Here is a 17,404-nt window from a genome sequence, read left to right as displayed (position 1 = left end):
TCAAATTCGTATGGTGCACCATCTAGTGCACCTTCAAATTCGTATGGTGCACCTCCAAGTCCACCATCAAATTCATATGGTGCGCCATCTAGTCCACCATCAAATTCGTATGGAGCGCCTTCTGGTGCACCTTCCAATTCATATGGTACACCTAGCTCACCTTCTGGATCATACAGTGCACCTTCAACATCATATAACGCCCCAACATCCGGCTCATATAGTTCATTTGGATCTAATTCTCAAAATGATGATATAGACCCATTTAATATAGAAAGTCTGTTTAATTCTCACACTCAATTTAGTGCACCAATACCTTCAGTTACATATGGTTTACAATCTTTAAATAAGGAACTATCAAGAGTACCATCAATTACTTATGGTTCTCCCAAAGGAAACAGTGGAGATATCCAAGGTTCTTACAGCAGTATATCAAATTCTGTTTCATACCCAGAAGAAAATTCTCAATTTACATTGGTAGATTCATATGGAGAACCTGCAAATAGTAGAGATGTAAATAAATCACCTAAAGAATCGTTTCATATGGTCCAATCCCAATACAACACTCAAAGTCCAGATACACAAACAACACAATCTAGCACATTACAAAGACGTTATAAAGAATCTTCAGAAAACACTGATACTGCATCAGCATCTAATTCGGATGATAAGTTAAAGGAAAAAAAAGTAGTTGTAAATGACAAACTAAATGCGTACTTGAAGTACATAACTAAGAGTACACAAAAGCCAGACACTGGTTTTCAAGCACCCAAAAAGATTTTTAGTTTCAACTATGAAGAATCTCCTTCTCAAGTCAATGATAGCCTTAGTTCATTAGATGACAATCTTCCAATTAATCATAAAAATTATGAATCTAATTCAAACCAAAATGTAAATGCTCATACATATTCTGACAATCAATGGAAAATCACTGAAAGTATTAGATAATAAAATCGCATTGTTATTCAATTATATAATACTGTTTTATTTTTATTTTTAAATTAACAAACTTCTTTACTAATGTTAAAAATATATTATCATCTTGGCTCGAGTACTGTCTATTTGAGAAGATAGTGTGATATCATTATGTATTATACTATAAAATCATAAATGTTATCAAATACCAAAACAATTGTTTGCCAATATTAATGGTAAGTCACTTAAATTATAAATTTATGAATTTAATATTAAGAAATATTTGTGTAATTATATTATATTTAACCATACATAGTATTTTATATGTAATATGTAAATTTCTTTTTTTATGTTAAACTAAAATTTAATTTAATCCACATATCAATACATTAAAATGTAATCACCTAGATCCTAGATGATTAAAAAGCACTGGTGTAATATAATAAAAAAAATGTGATAAAAACACACTTTTTAAATGTAAATATAAAAATGTGTGTTTTTTTTACTTAATACTAGTATGTAAGTGTCACATTTGATTTGTATTAAATTTGACCAACCATTTTATTTAAATTTAATTGTAAAAAATAAAAGTACTATAAACAATATTTATGTTACTGATACAACAATATCAAAATCTTGTTGAAACAGGGTGAATCAAACCTTACTTATTGCTATTAAAAATATTTGATTCAAAAACAATACAACAATCTCATATTTAAAAAATATTATAATACACTAACATCTAAGATAAAATTATCTTAATGAACAATGTATATGTTTCTATTGTGTAAATTATTTAATTTAAATTAGTAAAATCAATAATTATATTAAATTATATGTACAACTTTCTTAAATATTATAGTTATTAAGGTCAATAAGCAAATTTTAAAAATTAAAAATTTTTTTTTACTTTTATTTCTGAAGATTCTTAAGAAAACATGTAATACAAACGGTTCTTTTTCAAAATGATGGTTCAACAACCTATCACAAAACTTAAGTAAATGCAAGGATAGGGGAATTTTTAGAATGCAAATTATTTAGGTTTCAAATTAATACATACTTATACCTGCCTCTAAAAATATGCTGGATATATCTATGCAATAACATTTTAAGTTTTAGGCACTGTGTACTATTTACTGTCCCAATATAAATAGTAGTAAAAATAATTTTTAAAATTAACACTTACCTTAGTTTCGATAAACACAGTCCATTCTTCAGTGGAGCAATATGGTAAAAATCTGTCATAAAAATTACCACTGTACAAAACTTCTGTCAAATTTGGAAGTTCAGAATTAGAGATATTAAGTGGTTCAGATAATTTAGTAATAAGTGTTTTAATTAATGGTAAAATAAAAGAATAACGCTCCATGTTCTCATCTAAAAAAAATTTCAAAATGTTTTAATTTTATTATAAATATTATTCTTATTGGCATAAGAAATGTTTATTTACTGACTCTATCTATCATACACCCAGTATAAGGATTTAAAAATGTACTATTTCTAACATACATAACAAAATATCTATTAATTCAAAAATAATTCTCAAACTAATTTGAATTTTTATTAGGACTACTTTAGAACAAATTTCTCACTTTTATCATTTTTTCCCTATAAATTCTAAAAAAATTTTTAGTTAAAATGTTGGAAAGTAATTTCTCAAAGTAAAACTAATTCAAATCATATTTCAAAATTCTTATATGTTAAAATTATTACTACCAATCTTATTGACAAAAAAATATTAATTTTTATTTACCTTTAAGAGCTTTTTGTAAAATGCCATTCGCTGAACGTAATAAGTAACATTCAACTTCTATTACAGTTGTATTACTTGTTTGTAGTATTGTGTGTAACTTGACTGTTGCCATAGCACAAATTTCCATATTAGGACTTGAAGAGCAGCTCAACAAAAGCCCTTTATAAAAACATACTATTCAGTAACAAAACATTTTTCAAATTTTCAATTATTTAATCATATCATCATATAATGTTATCAATATTTAATTATTCTTATATAATAGGGTTGAAACTAATACATTTATTTTTTTAATAATCAATGAATGTACCATTTTACAAAAGACAGTTGGGGGGGGGGGGTTCTTTAATTTTTTTTAAAATAATGAGAATCTTTCATAAAATATATTTATCAAAAGCTGATTAAATAATACATGTTCTTTAATTGAACGGTTTTCCATTTTTATAAATACATATGGAGAAATGTTACTCATAATCCCATAGAAAAATAGAATAGCAACAAAATATTGTACATTTAAGAGGATGTCATACCCACATGTGTTGTCACCGTTTGACTACGTACAACATAGTAAATTTGCGTTCAGTAATTCAAATGTATAGATGTTAGAGTTAATATTAGAGTAAACAGGCCTATAATCAAACATAAAGGGAAGAACATTGTTTGTATTTTGTTGGTAGATTTTTTTCCAATATTTTAATTTTTAAGCGTATTATGAGTATGTAAAATATAACAATTAAAAAACCATCGTAACTCGCTAAATAATTTAAATATCGGAAAAACCCAACCAACAAAACACAGATAATGTTCTTCCTTTAAAGTTTGATTATAGGTTGGTTTACTCTAATATTAACGCTAACATCACTACATTTGAATCATTGAACACAAATTTGCTATGTTATCGGTATGTCAGACGGAGACAACACATGCGGATATGATGTCCTCTTAATTATGTCTGCATTATAATAACACCTGACTTGTCTTGAATAAAAACTCATATTATTTTTATTTATTTATTTATTTTTTTTTTTGGTACCCATACCAATAATAATTAAAGGATTTTTATTTAAAATAAGTGGAGTAAAAATACTAAAATAAATTATGCTAATGCCATATGCTAATATTAATTATAAAGAATTGTAAACATACATTTTAAAATAGTATAGTACATGTCTAAATGCTTCATCAGAAACTGATGAAACCAAATCAGACAAATTTAATTGAGAGTAATACAGATATGTTTTTATATAATAAATATATATTTTATTAAATGAATTTATCATCTAACAGTTATGAAATAGTGAATAAACACGAGAAATAACGATAAAGCACATTTGGCATGAAAAAAAAGAATGATGGTCATATTCAAATATTAAAATCGTTAAAACTAATAAAATTTAAATCTTACCATAGGTTTTCATGGCAATATCTTTATTATTAAGTTCTTGATTATCTCCAAAAATAGATAACTGTTCAATTAATTTAATACATCCATCAAGCAATTTTACTGAACATTTTTTATCAAAATTTGGACTTGGATCCAACACAACTAAATCATATACCAATCCTATAAGCTGACCAATATTTTCCATTTTAGCATGATCACATTCAACAGTTGAACCACAATCATGAAGATCGCTTAATACTGCTTCAACAGCCTTTTCTAAAATATGTAGCTTAAGTTCTAAATGAGAACAATATAACATATTGTTTAAACTTAACATATTTATGCATGCCATAACTTGACCGCGTTCCTAAAATTGGTGAATACATAACAATAATATTTTTATTATTACAGAAATTAAACATAAAATAATTTACCTTCCAACAATTTTTATTGTGAATATTGACTCCTCGCCACATAACAACAAATAATATATTTTCTACCAACGAACATAAATCTTTTTCTTTATTTTCAGTTTTAGTATTAGCATATTCTTGCCATGGACTATAAAATAAAAAGTATGATTTGAATAAAATGCTTAGTTCTTTAATTATTAGTATAAAAAAAATCATATTAAATATTATTTTACCTGATATATTTAACTTAAAACTAAATTAAGATATATAGGTACAACTAAATTTAATAACTAAATAATTTTTAAGATTTACAAAGTAGTTTATTATATATTATTATAATTAAAAAAATAAAAAAAAAAAATAAAAATTAATAATATTATTTTAAAAGGTAGAAACATTTAATAAATTGTAATTTTTTCTGTTTAATAAGGGAATAATTAAAAATATTTAAGCCACTTTAAAGTAATATATTTTACTTGAGATAATTTATATAAAATAACCAATATTAAAAATAAAAAATTATTTACTTGATATTGTCAAAGCCATTATGATCACTGCTTTCGGCGTCTTCACAAGCTAATGATGTATTATCAGACATAGCAATTCCTGAGCTTATAGAGCGATTATCAGGAGCAACTGAACATTTAATTGATGATATATCTTCAAGACTACTAGATATGGATCTGAAACATAAATATGTTATTATAAAAACATGCATTAAATAGACAAAATATTAAAAATTGTCTTTTATTAAAAAAATATATAACAATTACAACAATCAGTAAATAGCATTTATATATAAACATAAATAAAATAAAAAATAAAATATGTGAAATAAAATAATAAATAATGCATTTTATTCCTGAATTTTTGTAGATCTTCAAAAAATATTGCATAAATAAAATATGTTTCTCAAACATACCTATTACTAATACTGTAAGTATCTACATCAAGACCTAACTCAACCAACAATTGTTTTGTCATTAATTGCGCTTTGTCTTCATCAATGATATTTCTTCCAGATTGAGGTGAGTACATAGCATATTTTTTTATTCGTTCTTTGGCACTTTCTCCAATTTCCTTCAAAATTAATATGTGAAAAATATATACATTCATCAAATTAATTCATTAAACTTACTTGTATTTCAGTAGTTTTTTGTTTAAATATTGAATATGCAGATGTAACAGCCAATGATAAATTACTAGTGGCTGAGTGAATATTTCCACTAACACTATTCATTGCCAGTACTAAATTATCAGATGCCATTTGAATATTGTCACTAACAACTAAACCAACTGTATTCACTGCTGAACTTAAGTTTTCTGAAGCATATTGAAGATTATCAACAACAACTGCTGATACGGATCCTGCTACACCTAAAAAAAAACATGATATATTTACATACCTTGGTTATTTTTTTTGTATACCAACCTTTTATTTCATTTTCTATAAAATTAGCAGCGTCAGTAAAATTTTTTAGTGTCGATATTGAGTTTTGGTTAATGATATTATCAGAAAAGTTTGCTTCAAACTCAAACATAGAATTCCATCTTTTCAAAGATGAATGCTTAGCTTTTAAAATGTTAGGGTAAGATCTCCATCTTAATATTTTTTTATTATTTTTTTGAACATCTTGGTCATCAAAACTCATTAAATCTTTGTTATGGGATGTTTTTCCTTCAGCTAATCGGTGTACTAACAGGCGTGTTACACAGTCTTGCCAACCAGGTTGTTTAGCGAATGTTTTAGCTGCATTTGGGTTCATGTAAATCATTGCTAATAATTTTCGAGCAACTTCTAATTTGATCTCAATATCTTCATAGGCTAATCGATGAAGAATAGACAAAATTGCTGGGTATGTACATACCGATTCTAAATAGGATAATAATTTAATCATGCCCATAGTTTATTGTACAACATTTTTTATATTATATTATATTTTTTGTATATAAATAAATAATACCTGATAGTAAAACTTGATCAAACATCATTAATGTTACTTCCATGGATAAATTCTGAAAATCTGGAAGTAGTGATATAAATCCTGGATATAATCCATAGTTAGAGTTTTGTAAACGTAAATTACTCTTCTGTCGTTCATATACATACTTAGTTCTAAGTAATACTGACAAGATCTAAAAATAGAAATTATATTTATTTTATATTAAGTTTTATATTATAAAAACAAAACAATAAAATACCTTTAAGACTTTTTGTTTTGCTAACATACTAATGGATTTTTCAATTAAAATGCAGTATAGAATATCAGCAGTTTGAGGTTCATACATCAATAAGAATAATTGATCTTTACATGATTCAGTTTCTAAATGTTTTATCAACAAGTCTAATAATTCAATTATCTAAAATAAAGTAAATATAAAATTTGTTATATAGTTTAAGTTTATTTAAGCATGAAGTTTATTTTGTTAAAAAGAAAATTCTTGTTTTTCATTTATAATAAAAAAAAAAATAATTACCATAGTTTCAGATCTACATGTTATGAGATACCGTATAATAGTATCAACGTCAGGTAATGTAACTTCTTTTAAAATATAAAATCGGATGACATCCAACAATGATGCTCTAAGTACTGTAGTATGATTGACTGATAATACATCACATGTGGTGTAATATGTTCTTATTGTATCCAAAAAGTATTGAACACCAAATCGTTTTCGAAATGATTTACGATCATTTTTTATTAATACATATAATATCTTAACTACACCTAAAAGATATATTATTAAAATTATATAAATATATAATAGTAATAACTATGCCAAAAATATTACCGATTTGCACATTGAAAGAACATCTACACCAAATAGAAAAATTAAAGAGTATGTGCTGATAAAATGCCCTCAATAATTGAATGTTAGAAATGTCTTGTAGAGATTCCATGAATAACTGTAATGCTTCTAACATCTGCAAATCCATCTTATCAGAAGGAACCTATACATAAAATTAAATTAAATTTACATTAACACTTCAAACAAATATTATTTACTTTGGTCAGTAATTCTCCTAAAATCGGTATGCCATTTTTTCTTAAAAGTTGTTCTTGACCAACTACATTTCCTTTCATAAGATTTTTTATTAAAATCAATAATAAGCCAATTGGATGTAATTCAAGTCTTTCATCTGAAAATAAAATATTTAATTTAGTAAAGAAAACATTTTAAAAGTACATATAATTAAAATAAATATTGAATGAGTTGAAGGCACTATAGAAGTTAACATAACAATATCTACAAAAATTATAATAATTTAAATTAAAATATAATAATAATATACAATAAAATATAAAATATAACATTACATTTTAAACTCAAGTATTATTATGAATATTTTAAATTTATATGAACAAATTTTAATGTTGAAGTATGATTGAGTAATATAATTACTTATTATCTTATGTATTAAAACTGTTTAAAAATACATTTTATGACAATAACTCACTTGTCTAAATTTGTATAATGTATCAGTATAGTATTGAAATTGTTTATGAATACAGACAATTTAGGGGCTCAAAATAAAACATATCTCAAACTTATCATTTAAAAAAAAACAATACTCATTTGTTTATACCAGAATGTCATGTGTTTAATGTAGGCATTGTATTTTTACTTTTTTAATTTATTAAAAATTTATATTAAGTAAACCTACATAAATATATTATACTTCAAAATTTATATTTTAATAATATATTTTAGGTATTTATACATATCACAAGTAAATTTTTTATCCAACTTGCTAGTACCCAAGCTTTTACACTGAGTTTTATTAATATTTTTTATAATAAAATTATACATACCTAGAGAATATGATCTTAGAGATGAGACATCTTCTAAATCTACAGACAATTCTGTGTTTGTCTGGTCCAATGATAATAAACCTAAATGTTCATTTTCATTCAAAACTTGACTTTCTAAGATTGGAAACAAAACATATAGACCTCCAATCATATTAATTACATCCTAAACATAAACAATTTTTATTAATAAAATAAATTAGTTATTTTATTCTAAAAAGTACTTGTATAGGTGAACATTTGTAAACAGCGGCTGTAAGACGAGCATTGGTTTTATTTTTTTGACTTAAATCTAGAGCTGTAACACGACTAGAAGCTGCTGTAGGACTAAAATAAATTACTGATCTATTAAATAATCCTAATATATCACATGTTGAATCATCCATTGTACTAAGTGAAGAATAATTTGGACCTAAATTAATGGTTATATAAGTTAGAAATATTGAGAATAAACAATTGTATTTTATAATTATTATTACCCAAATCATAAATAGACTTTATTTGTTGAGATGAAAAGTATTCAGGAAACAAACAAATTGAACCTAATTGACCTTTTAGGCACATAGAGCGACCATACAATGAATCTTGCATACCAGGCGGAAAGTCTTTGACATATGGATCTAAAGCACCCGATCCTCTCATAAGTAAGTAATTTGGGACCTAAAAAATAATATTTATAAAATAACAAAATATGATTTCAGTTATTAAATTAACAAGTTAACCATTACATAATTTTTCAGTACATTGCCTGAAGAGCTACATGTACCATTTTTAGTATACTTATTGTTTAACCAATAAGTTTTTGTGTACATTATTGGTACACTGGAGTTTTTGTCAAAAAGTGTTGTGTACATACTATGGTACATGTATATAAAATTTAAATACAATAAAATAATTCATAGCCCACCAGGCAAATACATTTTAAATCAGCCTTTGGATATCTTATAAACTCAAATTTTTAGGTAAAAAATTTTTTAAAAAACAATAATCGTTTTAAATAATGTATTTATTTTTATTAATATTATCAATTTTTTGTAATTATTAAAGAAATATTACTAAAGACCGTTTTACTTTGATATAATTGTTTGATGAAAAGCATTGCAGACGGTAAATCGTACACATATTTCACATTTTTTGTATACAAGTTTTGCCTTTTATTCCAACAATCATTTTTACAATTAATAATAAAAAAATTATTATCAATAATGAAACTGCACTAGTTTCATTACTGATAATGACTTTGTTTAATTAATTGTAAAATATGGTTGTTGAGAAAAGGCATTGAGTGTCAATGAGTGGTAAGAAATAGTATGATATACAGTTATTATTAAATTATATTACATAACTAACAAAATTATCATTAATTATTGAAAATTTATATACACCATACTTAGTACACAATTGAAAATGATTAATTTTGATACAAAATCACATTTTAAAATCACATAATGAACTAAAATAAAAATATCAAACTTTTTCATAAAGTTTTAGGTTCATAGAAAATAAGGTATGTTCACTACTTTTGGATTAGCTCGAATGGCAAATGAACCATATACCAAATATGGAACACATAGAGGTTAATCTGTTAATTATATAAATTAATTTTTTAAATTAATATATTCTATATTATACAACTATATAGCATTTTACTTGAGTTATAAAAGATGGTAGGATTCCTCGATCCATTTGAGGCTGAATATCAATTGATTTTGGTACATGAGCCAGAAAAGTCCCAATAGAACATTTTTGAAATTGCTATATATAAATGAATATAATGTTAAAAAGAACATATTAAACTTAATAATAATAGCAAAGTATAATTTTATTAAATCAAAAAGTATATTACATCATTTAATGGCGTAAACTTTGCTGGTGCACTAATGTTTTGCACACCATCAATATAAATTGATACTTGGTTATGTCCAAAAGGCCTTCTAGAATGAAAAAAACACATATATTTAGAAAATAAATAAAACTAAATATTGTATCCTTACTTTGGTGGATTATAGCAAACATCAATGCAATACCAACGATTTTCTACAAATCTAAAATCTCGAGCAGTAACAGTAAAGAATTCTTTTTTTGTGTGCATTCCAACAACTAGTGTCCAATCTGATCCAATAAAAATTTCTAATCCTGTGTTTGAATTGGTTAGCAAACTAAAAAAAACATGACATTTCTTAAAATATTACTTTAAAAAAGCAGCAATTATGGTAAAAACATTAAATATTAATATGATCATACTGTAATAACTGTCGTCTGTAAGAAGCTAAACCAAATGTGTTTGAACAATTATGAAAACTAACAATATCCAAACGCAACCAACAGTGAAAAGTTAATCCATTCATGGGTCCTGGCCATTTTTTTAATTCATCAATTATAAGACCTTCTATTTATGAAAAAAAAAAAATTTTTATTAATGATATATTAAATGTGTTTCACTCATATAATAATTCTATTAAAAATAGTTAATAAAATAGATAATCAAATAGATAATTTGAACATATTATATATATAAATATAAATTTTAAAATTAAAAATTAAGACTTTTTTAATTAAAAAACCTTTTATTTCTAATTTAAGAATATTATATCATTTTAAATAAAAATTTGTTGGCAATAAAGTAAAGAATATTTTAATTTAAATTAAACTAAATCAACAATAAAATATAATAATTTACCTTCATCTTTTTGAATATCAAAAAATACTTTACAACTAAAATCATATGAACTATAGGCAACTTCTGATAATGTCCCAAGTACTTGAGTAATGTATGGAAACTAAAAAAAAAAATATGTGGTAATGTGAGTGTACAAATTATTTAAAAAAAAAAAAAAAAAACAACTAACAGGTTCATCTTTATCTCTTAAGAGTAGAAATATTTTTTTAAGTTCAGATGTTGAAATTGAATGAGAAGCTAAATTTTCAATAAGTTTCAATAGCTGATGGACAGTTTTTTGGAATAATTGGTTACTGTTTTCCAAACATTTACATACAGAATCTATAACTTTATATGCTGAAGATTGGCATTTACTAAAAAATAATAAAATTAAAATCAGAGTTATATACTCTAATAATTTAGTTATATACTTAATTTAACCTATCCCAAACATAATGTATTTATTTAAAAGTTTAATTTATAGATTTATATTTAATTTACCTTTGTAAATTTGTTGTGCACAAATTAAATATCACACTTGCTAACCAAACCTGGTCTATTTCATCAAGACTAGACAACCATTCGATCAGAGGCACAATCATTTGAGCATTCTATTTTAAGTTAAATTAAACAATAAATTAATATGTAAATATTATTAATTTTACATTATATTTTACCTCTAAATTTTGATCTAATGTTTTATCTGTATTTTCTGTAGCAATAGAAATTATGGCTTTTAATAATGGTTGACTTTTATTTTTTTGTTTTCCTACAAATTCAAAAATTTTTTCATAGCCATTTATACTTAACATCTGAGTTTTTGCTTCATTTGACATACGGAGAATCAAAGAAACGGTTTCAACACATTTTACTACATCATCTATTTCTATATCATCCTTTAAAAGTAAAAATTGCAATCAAAAATTAATAAAACACAAAAGTATAAAAAATATATTTTATAATAATATCACCTCTAATTTATTAAGTATGTTTAAAATAATTTCCAAGAATTTACATTTAACAACATATTCTCTTATTTTTTCAGCATTAGTTCCTGATAATTCTATTGATTGTCCAATAGCTTTAATTACACTCAACACCAATGGAACATTTATTTTAAATGATGTGCATTCTTTTAGTGTATCTCTTAAACATTCCATTTGAGTGCATACATCCAACTGACACTATTTTATATGAAAAAAAACCAAATGTAAATATACATTGGCAGTTAATTATAATTGATTAATTAAAAAATTAATATTACTTGATGGGGAGGAAATCGAATCATAACTTGAGTAACTGTTACAAAGCATCGTAAAGCTGTTTTTTTTACCACCAAGGGTATATTTTTATCAGATATTACTTTCATAATTAGAGTACAAGTTGGAGGACTAACTCCACGAAGTGCATTATGCTGAAATATAAAATGAACAAATATGTTTAAAGGGTTGACTAAATTGTAGTTAAAAATAATTTAATTCAACCATAATAGTTCAAACCAAAAATTATATAAACACAAAAGCAAAATAAAATTATTACTATTACATAAATCAGCTTTTTTCTAGTCAAACCTTAAATGTATATAAATAAAAACAAATAAAATTATAAATCATTTTATTTTGCATTTATGTTTATATACAATCAAATGCAGAAAGTATACATACATGCATATAAATAGTAATTTTTATAACAGATAAATGACTATAGGTTGTATAACTATGGGCATTTTCTTCTTTCAAACTCCTACTTAATAAGATTTCATTTAATGCTAAAATTATGAAAAATATGAACAAATTATATTTTATATTTCAATATAGTTTATAGTTAAACACTGAATTAAATTGAAAAATTTTAAGTGATATTACATAAAACTAGAAAATATATAAGCAATTTATACTGAATGAAATGTATACTTCAATAAACCAATTTAAAATGTAGATTCCATTAAGCTATTTATAATAATAATAATTTATTCAAATAAAATAAAATGGACAATTGCCCAATAGTATAGGTAAATAGATTATGTTATAATGAACATTAAAAACAAAAAAAAATTAAACACATAAGATTAATCAAAATAATATTTTATATTATTATTTAAATGTATTGTATGAATTATGCTTTGTGAAGAAAAAAAAAAATCGACATCTATAGTAGAGATGGGCAAAAAACAACAATGTTTTAGGTGGATATATCGATGTTTTAACATCGGTGATTTGTTTTTGATTAATCGATTAAACATCGATGTTTATGTTCGAAAAATTCGAATTTTTTTTTGTTTGTATTATTTTAGAATACAGTATACAAAAATCGTTAAACAGTATACACTGTACAATTATAATTAGGGCTAATAAGTTCATATACTAAAAAACGCCTAAATAAGCATACATTAATGCACTAAAATTTGATCAAATACGCATTAAAAACCCTTAACTATGCATGAAAAAAAACGTTTAAGGATTTTTTAAAATAATAAGAATTATCCATTTATATTTTTTATTCGGTTAAATTTTATTAAAATTATAATTATTGAATACACGTTGCGACAAAAATAAATAAATTGAAATGGACACATCAATAGGAGGAGAGTGGTAGTGGTGCGCAATAGCATTGTTTTTGTGGTACTGCTTTTAATTTATAAAATATAATGTCATTAAAAAATAAAAATATTAATAAAATATTAACATTTCATAAACAAGCTAGGAAAAATAAATAAGCATGAATTCAAACATTTATTGTTCTAATTTTTTTTTGACTTAAAAACGATTTCATTGAATTTAAATAAAATAATATGCTTATAATAATATATGCTTTTATCACTCAAAAAAAATCAACTATATGCCAAACATGTCGATGCACACAAAACATGCAAAAACATGCTCCATTAAATTTTAGATTTTTATTACTATTGTTATGAAACGTAGTTTTATCTCAATTAGCATATTTTTCGATGTAGCAAAGAAAACATGCAAATACATGAACTTACGAGCCCTGATTATAAGTATTTAATATGTTTTTAAAAAATATAAGTTGAGCAATAGTATTTTAACTCTTAAATTTATTATTTAATCAAGAAAATAGTACACTGTACAGATAATAAGGTACGCAACAGATGGCAGCTCTAGAGGGAAAAAATTTTTTTCAATGTTTTTAAACTTCGATAGTTTTTTACCGATACATTGAACACATCAATATTTTAAAAATCGATGTTCAAACAATTTTATCTATCTCTAATCTGTAGCAAATTTGTTACACAGGATCATGGCTCTTGGAAATGGAGAATGTTTTAAATAGAGTGTGTTGTGTGAAGGTTAATAGAACATAGAGGTTGAACAGTTATTATAAGCTGAATGTTGAATTTTCAATTTTACTGTGCAAAAATAATGTAGTTTTATTTTTAATTAATAAAGTGACCTTTTTTATAAGTTTACAATTACATATTTTTTTAAATATTATATTTAATTTCTGAAAAAGTAATAATATGGTTTTAACTTAAATCTGAAATATTACCTACTCAATGCATTATATTGTACATAATATATTATATTAAAAATGTAAATTCATTATTTGTACAATGTGTAACATTATAAGCTTAACATAAGCACAAGTAAGTGTATATTTAAAATTGGTTATTACAGTCTTTGAAGAAAATTAAGTTCTACACAACGTATAATACTTTTCTAAATACTGATATATATTTTAGTATATTTTACTTAGAAATAAACTAAAATAGTTGAGTATATTGAAATTATAAATAATTGTATTCATTAATACATAAATATTTTAAAAGAAAATTCAATGCAGTTACACAATTTAAAAAATACATATATCTACATTTATAAAAATACATTTTAATATGTTAATTGTTTAGTTAAATATTTTAAGAAAAATATAATTAAAGCTATTAAATAAGATAAAAATTAAATGGTTTAGTTAATTAAATTAGAAAAAAAATAAGGTAATTAATCAATTATAAGCAGTTTTAATACACAAAATGTTATTTCTATATATTGTTAAATGCATTATAATCACAAACAACTCCATTTTCTATGTTCCATAGAAGAAGTAACTAAATTTTTACCAATAATGGTAAACAATAAATATAAATATAAAATATAAAAAAATAAATCTATACATGTTCATTCACATAAATCAAGTATTAAAAACACAAGCTAAATATATATATATATATTACCCAGAATACAAACAATTAAAAAAAATTACCTGTGACCCACAAACAATCGCTCCAAATACATTTAATAGTTCAGAAGCTAGTAAAGGATAATTAACTGCTAAATTTGTTTCAAAACAATCTAAAAAATACAAAATTATTAATGAAAAAAACAAAAAAATAAAAAATAAAATAAAAATAAATAAAAAAATAAGCTCTATAACAAGGAAATTTACCAAAAATAAAAGGTACAACTTCTACATGGAGCATAGAAGGTGAATATTGAAGTTTAGACATGTCTAAATCTTTCATTTGAGAAGAGTCGAAACATCGCCATATTTGATAAGGGTCATATAGACATTCCAAAAAATGACAGAGTGAATAACAAAAAGATAATAATGAAGACTTAGTATCTTCGTCATATTGATGGTCAGTAGATGTAAGCTAAAAATATTAAATAAATATAAATATAATAAGTACACAAATTATTAATAACATTTTTATATTGATGATATGTATATGTACATATTAGATTTTATACTTACTAGTATAGTATGATTCACTTACTTTATGTATGAAATGTAGTGCCACAGAAGTGCTTTCTTTAATATAATCACAGGATGTTAGCAATGGAATGTTATAAAAATTTCTACTAATCACAATTAAACACCGAATTAAATATTCAGTTTCAACAATGTTTTGGTGAGACAATCCATTCTATTAAGTGAAAAATGCAATTAAAAATAATAATTGGACAATATTATTGTAATTATTAATTACTTTTTCTGAATCATCTTTAGCTATGTATAAGAACTTAGCAATTGCAGGTAATAACTCATCAGGTAGTCTTGATAATGAAGGACCCGCTTCAGGATCGATAGTTGTTGGTAAACAAATGTCTGTGTTAACCCATTTTAAGTTTAATTTTGGTTCCCATATTGCAACAAAGCCACATATAAATTGTCTAAAAGAAGCTTCTTCATTCTAAAAAATATAAAATAAATATTTGTCTTAGAACACATTTAAGTTAAAGTACATTGATGTAAATTTATTTCTAATTTAAAAAGGTTTACCATATCAATGTAGAAAAATTTAAACTACAACAAATATTAATGGTTACTTATTATTTAACAAAAACAAAATTAAAAAACGCAATCGATTAAAATCAAATTTTACAAAAGTTTAAGCTCAAAGTAACAAAACAATGAACTAATCTCTAATCAATATCTTTTCAATGAATAATAAATAATGTTTTTTAGACAAAATACCAAATTGAAAAGTATCATAAATCAATTTCTGATGAATTGTTTTAACCAGACTAAAAAGAACCTCAATTTTATAAATGTTAACAATCATATTAATTTTCTAGTACGATTTAACTTATATTTTAAACTTGGACTTTTATAAGTACTTATGTATGTACAAAATACATTTGACCATTTATATAGGAACAGCTGTTAGATATCCATTACAGTAGATGGTTTACTTTTAAATTGCTCTGCCGCTCAGTGTGTCCGGAAATAGTACTAACGAACACGAACGAAACACAAATGGAGATTTAAACATTGCCCACTAACCCAATTTAGTAAATACTACAAAATATTTGAACCTGTCGATGCCAATTGTGCGAATAAATTAAACAGCTAAATACCTTTGTCGTGTACTGCACCCAATACGTGTAGATCGCATCTTTCTTGTAATCCATATTTGTAGTTAACGGACATCACACTTCCAAGATGTAACATACATTTTCAAATCCATTGGTTTTGTTATTTGTTTACTTTTTTTTTATTTATTTTTTTTTTTTTACTAATGTTTTGATTTTTCATTGATATCACGTCCGCTATCAGCAGAGAAATGTTTCACTATCATCAAGAGGTATGTTTTATCTCCGCGTTTATCACTCAGCTGCGCAACCACACAATCGAACGTCGAAACGACATCATTCCCAAACACATTTCTGTCCTCGTTTCATCGTGCGTTCATTTTCCACTCGCAGCCCTGTTGACGAATCAATGAAACCTAAACGATTTCCGCCGCATCCTTCGCACGTCAGCCCATGTCCATTTTACGCACGAAAACAACATTTTAATTACGTTCTTTTTAGACCTACCAACATTCCCTCGGTTCCCTGCAGGACATCAACGTTAACGACGAGACGAAGTTCTAACGGGAATTTTTTTACAGTCGATCGAACATCTTTTTTTTTTCTTTTTTTACCCTGGACCGGAATGTTTTCCAAACTTTTTAAAATGTCAGTGAAAATTTGTTTTCCACGGGTCATTAACTCTACATTTTCG

General features: G+C 24.5%; 2 protein-coding genes across 3 annotated transcripts in view; one reads left to right on the top strand and one right to left on the bottom strand.

The window, feature by feature from the left end:
* The window catches only part of LOC112687620 (pro-resilin-like), a 10,475-nt gene extending 9,509 nt beyond the window's left edge, over positions 1–966 (top strand). The window contains exon 3 of the mRNA XM_025560422.1: positions 198–966. Within this exon, the coding sequence (XP_025416207.1) occupies positions 198–945 (748 nt within the window). The 3' untranslated portion in view covers positions 946–966. The remainder of the gene's footprint in view (positions 1–197) is intronic.
* LOC112687610 (neurobeachin-like protein 1) overlaps positions 1–16,918 on the bottom strand; it is a 113,006-nt gene extending 96,088 nt beyond the window's left edge. For both annotated transcript variants that reach the window (XM_025560410.1, XM_025560411.1), the window contains exons 1-31: positions 16,756–16,918; positions 15,885–16,088; positions 15,672–15,821; positions 15,341–15,548; positions 15,158–15,246; positions 12,198–12,347; positions 11,905–12,117; positions 11,611–11,829; positions 11,435–11,544; positions 11,124–11,307; positions 10,955–11,054; positions 10,519–10,663; positions 10,269–10,433; positions 10,121–10,208; positions 9,925–10,029; positions 8,754–8,934; positions 8,499–8,686; positions 8,278–8,440; positions 7,471–7,604; positions 7,256–7,415; positions 6,941–7,191; positions 6,665–6,823; positions 6,427–6,598; positions 5,895–6,335; positions 5,601–5,839; positions 5,385–5,542; positions 4,990–5,145; positions 4,484–4,610; positions 4,071–4,416; positions 2,666–2,824; positions 2,099–2,289 (exon numbers count right to left, since the gene is read on the bottom strand). In XM_025560410.1, coding sequence (XP_025416195.1) covers positions 2,099–2,289; positions 2,666–2,824; positions 4,071–4,416; positions 4,484–4,610; positions 4,990–5,145; positions 5,385–5,542; positions 5,601–5,839; positions 5,895–6,335; positions 6,427–6,598; positions 6,665–6,823; positions 6,941–7,191; positions 7,256–7,415; positions 7,471–7,604; positions 8,278–8,440; positions 8,499–8,686; positions 8,754–8,934; positions 9,925–10,029; positions 10,121–10,208; positions 10,269–10,433; positions 10,519–10,663; positions 10,955–11,054; positions 11,124–11,307; positions 11,435–11,544; positions 11,611–11,829; positions 11,905–12,117; positions 12,198–12,347; positions 15,158–15,246; positions 15,341–15,548; positions 15,672–15,821; positions 15,885–16,088; positions 16,756–16,809 — 5,409 coding nt within the window. In that variant the 5' untranslated portion in view covers positions 16,810–16,918. The remainder of the gene's footprint in view (positions 1–2,098; positions 2,290–2,665; positions 2,825–4,070; positions 4,417–4,483; positions 4,611–4,989; positions 5,146–5,384; positions 5,543–5,600; positions 5,840–5,894; positions 6,336–6,426; positions 6,599–6,664; positions 6,824–6,940; positions 7,192–7,255; positions 7,416–7,470; positions 7,605–8,277; positions 8,441–8,498; positions 8,687–8,753; positions 8,935–9,924; positions 10,030–10,120; positions 10,209–10,268; positions 10,434–10,518; positions 10,664–10,954; positions 11,055–11,123; positions 11,308–11,434; positions 11,545–11,610; positions 11,830–11,904; positions 12,118–12,197; positions 12,348–15,157; positions 15,247–15,340; positions 15,549–15,671; positions 15,822–15,884; positions 16,089–16,755) is intronic.
* Positions 16,919–17,404: the final 486 nt, after the last annotated feature.

The sequence above is a fragment of the Sipha flava genome, unplaced genomic scaffold, assembly GCF_003268045.1.
Source record: "Sipha flava isolate LNK unplaced genomic scaffold, YSA_version1 35a_pilon_pilon, whole genome shotgun sequence".
Lineage (NCBI taxonomy): Eukaryota > Metazoa > Arthropoda > Insecta > Hemiptera > Aphididae > Sipha > Sipha flava.
The sequence above is the reverse complement of the archived record's forward strand: the minus strand, read 5'-3'. Positions and strand labels throughout refer to the sequence as shown.